The 4,637-nt window shown below is 45.8% G+C and overlaps 1 protein-coding gene across 1 annotated transcript; it reads left to right on the top strand.

Moving 5' to 3' along the window:
• The first annotated feature begins 378 nt into the window (after positions 1-378).
• LOC107045622 lies at positions 379-3,789 on the top strand. The gene has a single exon (XM_015267945.1). It carries the CDS (start codon positions 379-381, stop codon positions 3,787-3,789), a length of 3,411 nt encoding a protein of 1,136 aa, XP_015123431.1.
• Positions 3,790-4,637: the final 848 nt, after the last annotated feature.

Below are 4,637 nucleotides of genomic sequence, written 5' to 3'. Positions count from 1 at the left end.
CTGTTCCACTACGAATTTCATGACTGAACGTCTCGCCAAGTCATTGAAATTGCCCAAAAGAGACTTCGTTATTCCCATTGGTGCTCTGAACTCCATTAATACTTCCACAAAACACCTAGTCACTGCAACCATATGTTCCCGGATTAACAACTTCAAGAAGACCTTGCACTTCCTGACTGTACCCAACATCTCATCTTTGGTTCCTGATCAACATCTTGATCATCAAAACATTAAGATACCTGCTGATCTACCATTAGCAGATCCAGAATTCTATCAGCCTGGACACATTGACATGCTCCTAGGCTGTGGTCCAACACTGTCAATGCTTGGACATCGAAGCGACGCCTGTCTTCCAAGGATCAACCAGACTTATACTTGATGCAGTCAGTACTCGGTTGGGTCATCGGTGGAGAGGCTCCCGTCCGACAGTCAACATCTTCACTCTCATGTCATGTCACGAGCGTTGAGAACCTACAGTTCGATCTTCAAAAATTCTGGGAAATTGAAGAAGCTACATCAGAACCCAGCATTATCGAGAATCATTGTGAAGAACATTTTTCCGCTAATTTCTCACGAGACTCCACTGGAAGGTACGTCGTGGCGCTCCCGTTCAACGAAAAAATTGGTAAGCTTGGAGAATCTCGCTCTCGAGCTTATCATCGATTCAAGGCCTGTGAACGGAAGTTGCTTCAGAATCCAGAGCTGAAAAATCAATACGATGCAGTACTTCAAGAATATCTCGACCTCGGCCACATGACTGAAGTGAACACCCACAACATCTCACATCCTGGTTACTATCTCTCGCATCACGCCGTTTTCAAGGAAGGAAATCTGACAACCAAACTCAGAGTCGTGTTCGATGGATCGGCAAAAATCAACACGGGTATCTCACTAAACGATACTCTCCATGTTGGTCCTACCATCCAAGATGACATCCTGTCTCTTCTTCTGAGGTTCCGGCTACACCAATATGTCCTGACAGCTGACATCGAGAAGATGTATCGCCAGGTACTTGTGAGACCAGAGGATCGTAAATATCAACGGATCCTGTGGCGCAACGATGATGGTCCAGTCCGAACTTACGAGCTGAATACGGTCACCTTCGGGCTATCAGCTGCACCATATCTCGCCATAAGATGCCTACACCAACTGGCTACTGACGAGGCTCAGCAATTTCCTGTGGCTGCTGAAATCATCAAACGCGACATGTATGTTGACGATCTCTTAACTGGAGCTGATACACGTGAACAAGCAGTAGCTATTCGGAACGAAATAACGCAACTGGTACAACGGGGAGGCTTCAACCTGCGTCAGTGGGCCTCCAATGACCCCACGCTGCTGAACGACTTAGCAGAAGAAGACATCAACAGACATCTGCTTATCACCGATTCTCCTGCACTGAAGACATTGGGATTATGCTGGAACTCTACGAGTGACTCCATCGAGTATAAGGTCAAATCAGTCGAGGCAAATACTCCGGTAACGAAACGAATTGTCCTCTCTGAAACAGCTAAGATCTTCGATCCCTTGGGCCTCCTAGCTCCAGTCATCGTCATCGCCAAGACCTTCATCCAACGATTGTGGAAGTTGAAATTGAATTGGGACTCTCCACTGCCAGACGATATCCAGAGGGAATGGAAAGAGTTCTATCAACAGCTACCAACACTTCAAGATCTCGAGTATCCACGCAAGGCTCTCTGCCAACAATCAGAGAGGATTGAACTCCATGGCTTCTGCGATGCTAGCAACCTAGCTTATGGCGCTTGTGTCTACGTCAGATCCATCAGCATCAATGGCACCACTCAAGTGCTCTTGTTGTGTGCTAAATCACGCGTAGCTCCATTGACAAGCAAGCCCTTCTCCCCTCGATTGGAGTTATGCGGGGCAGTTCTGCTTGTGAAGTTGATGACCAGTGTCTGCTCCACCATCCACATCCAGCCCCAGCAAGTGATTTACTGGACGGATTCTACAGTGGTTCTACATTGGCTATACACTCCTCCAACGAAGCTGTTACCATATGTGGCCAATCGTGTCTCAGAGATCCAGCAGAAATCCAACATCGCCAACTGGAGGCACGTCAGAACTCACGAGAATCCTGCTGACCTGGTATCTCGAGGGCAGACACCAGAAGAATTCATCAAGCCTTCATTATGGAAAGAAGGTCCAACATGGCTGCTTCAAGATGAACATCACTGGCCTACCCTAGAGCTTCACTTCGCATCAGATCCTCCCGAGTTGAGAAAACATCAGCCACCTCCTCCATCAGAGAACTGTTTCGTGACGGCCCTGGAACAACGCAGTGGGAACGTGCTTGCTTGGTACTCTTCATTGACCAAGCTTCAGCGCATTGTCGCCTACTGTCGCCGTTTCCTGACTCACAACAAGGGTCCAATCACTCCAGATGAAATGGCTGCTGCTCTTCATGGGATTATACATTGGGTGCAGCAGGAAAGCTTGGCTCCAGCAATCGCCCTGCTCCGCAAACAGACTCCTGGACAGAAGGCAGCCGCCTTAGCACCACTAGTTAAGCTAAACCCATTCCTGGATGAACGGGGAGTGATTCGTGTAGGTGGTCGTCTGAGGAATTCCAACATTCCATACTCTCAACGCCATCCCATGATCCTGCCCAGACAACATCACGTTACTGACCTCGTGATACATCAAGAGCATCAGAGACATCTCCACGCTGGTGCTCAAGCTACACTCTGCGCCATTCGCCGTCGATTCTGGATTCAAGATGGGCGCAATAGGGTACGACACATCATTGGCTCCTGCGTTAAGTGTATCCGCCACAAGCCACCAGTAGTCAACTACATCATGGGGAACCTTCCTGAAGCACGCGTCACCGAGTCCCGCCCCTTCACCAACGTCGGCATTCACTATTGTGGACCCTTCTTCATCAAGGAAAAGAAGTTCCGCAATAGGGGCCGTGTGAAGGTGTGGGTAGCTGTCTTCGTATGTCTTGCTGTAAAGGCGGTACACCTGGAGATCGTCAGTGACTTGACCACCGAGGCCTTTCTTGCTGCCTTTCGTCGATTCATTGCGCGGAGAGGACTTTGTGGTAACGTGTACTCTGACAACGGGACATGCTTCGTTGGCGCCAACAATGAACTCCGAGAACTCCATGATTTCCTCCAGAACAAGGATCATCAGCAAAAAATACAATCATTTGCTACGATGAAATCAATTAAGTGGCATTTCATCCCCCCTCAGTCTCCACACTTCGGCGGTTTGTGGGAAGCCGCCGTCAAATCGTTCAAGGTCCATCTGAAACGAATTGCCACAGACGAACTCCTGACATTCGAGCAGCTCAACACCTTAGCGATCGAGATTGAGGCCATATTGAACTCCAGACCGCTGACACGTCTTTCATCTGATCCAAATGACCTGCAAGCACTCACCCCCGGTCATTTTCTGATTGGTGAAGCACTAACCACATTGAGGAGTCCTGACTTCCGAGAAGTTCCTTCCAATCGACTCTCTATGTGGCAACATCTCCAGAAGCTCAAACAGGATTTCTGGACTCGCTGGCACCGCGAGTACATAAGCGAACTCAACTTGAGGAGCAAGTGGGCGAATGGGGAGCACCACATAACGACAGGTACCATTGTCTTGTTGAAGGAAGACAATCTCCCACCCCAACAGTGGGCCATGGGTCGAGTGACCCAGACTCATCCAGGAGCTGATGGTGTCATTCGGACTGTGACACTCAAGACACCCAAAGGAGTCCTCAATAGGAACGTTAAGAAGCTGGCACCATTAGTAATTAGTAAGAACGAAAAAATATAATATATTGATCATTACATTCTCAATAGGGGAGTATGTTCCGTCGTGGAATATTTTTTCGTCGTTATTTTATAACAATTTAAAAAATATTATTTATTCTTTTTTTTTACACTCTTTCAATTTTTCCCATTTCGAAAATAGTCAGAGATGTCCCATTTATTTCTTGAATTTTCCGTCTTTCCATTTTTACTGTATTTATTCATCTCTCAATTGCCTGGGATTATTTCTTTTCAATAAACGCGTAGTTCCCCAAGTCGAGACATCCTGTCAAATTTAACCATTTTCTTTTAAATAACCACGTAGTACCCCAAGTCCAAATACTTCATTTGTGTAATTTGGGCAACTGACAAATCGTTCGATTGCTATATCCATTCAAAAAAACCAAATGTTGAGGATTATTCTAAATGTCTTTATTACGGTCAAGGANGCTATATCCATTCAAAAAAACCAAATGTTGAGGATTATCCTAAATGTCTTTATTACGGTCAAGGATTTTCGCCCGGGCAAAACTTTTATTGCGGTCTCCTCCTAATGCGTTTTCCCTCTGCATTGTTTTCTTTCATCGGCAAAATTCCCGTCCCCAAATACATTTATTAAATTTCTCTCTCACTTTTGGAAAGATTCTCGTCATGGTCCGTGCTATCTCACAAGAACCCTAATTATTGTCACTTTTAAGTATCTATCTAGCACTAGTATCTAAGTATCTAGCATATCTCGTGTACTGATAGCACAAAATTTTCATATCTGTCTATCATCGTATTTTTATATTCAAGTCTCCAAGTATTTAACTACGCGGAACTTCATTATTTTTTAAAGGTTTTTTATAAATTTCTCCGATTCAATTATTTATG

The sequence above is a fragment of the Diachasma alloeum genome, unplaced genomic scaffold, assembly GCF_001412515.2.
Source record: "Diachasma alloeum isolate Michigan unplaced genomic scaffold, Dall2.0 Dall_scaffold_01029, whole genome shotgun sequence".
Classification (NCBI taxonomy): Eukaryota; Metazoa; Arthropoda; class Insecta; order Hymenoptera; family Braconidae; genus Diachasma; species Diachasma alloeum.
This window is presented reverse-complemented; position numbering and strand designations above follow the sequence as displayed.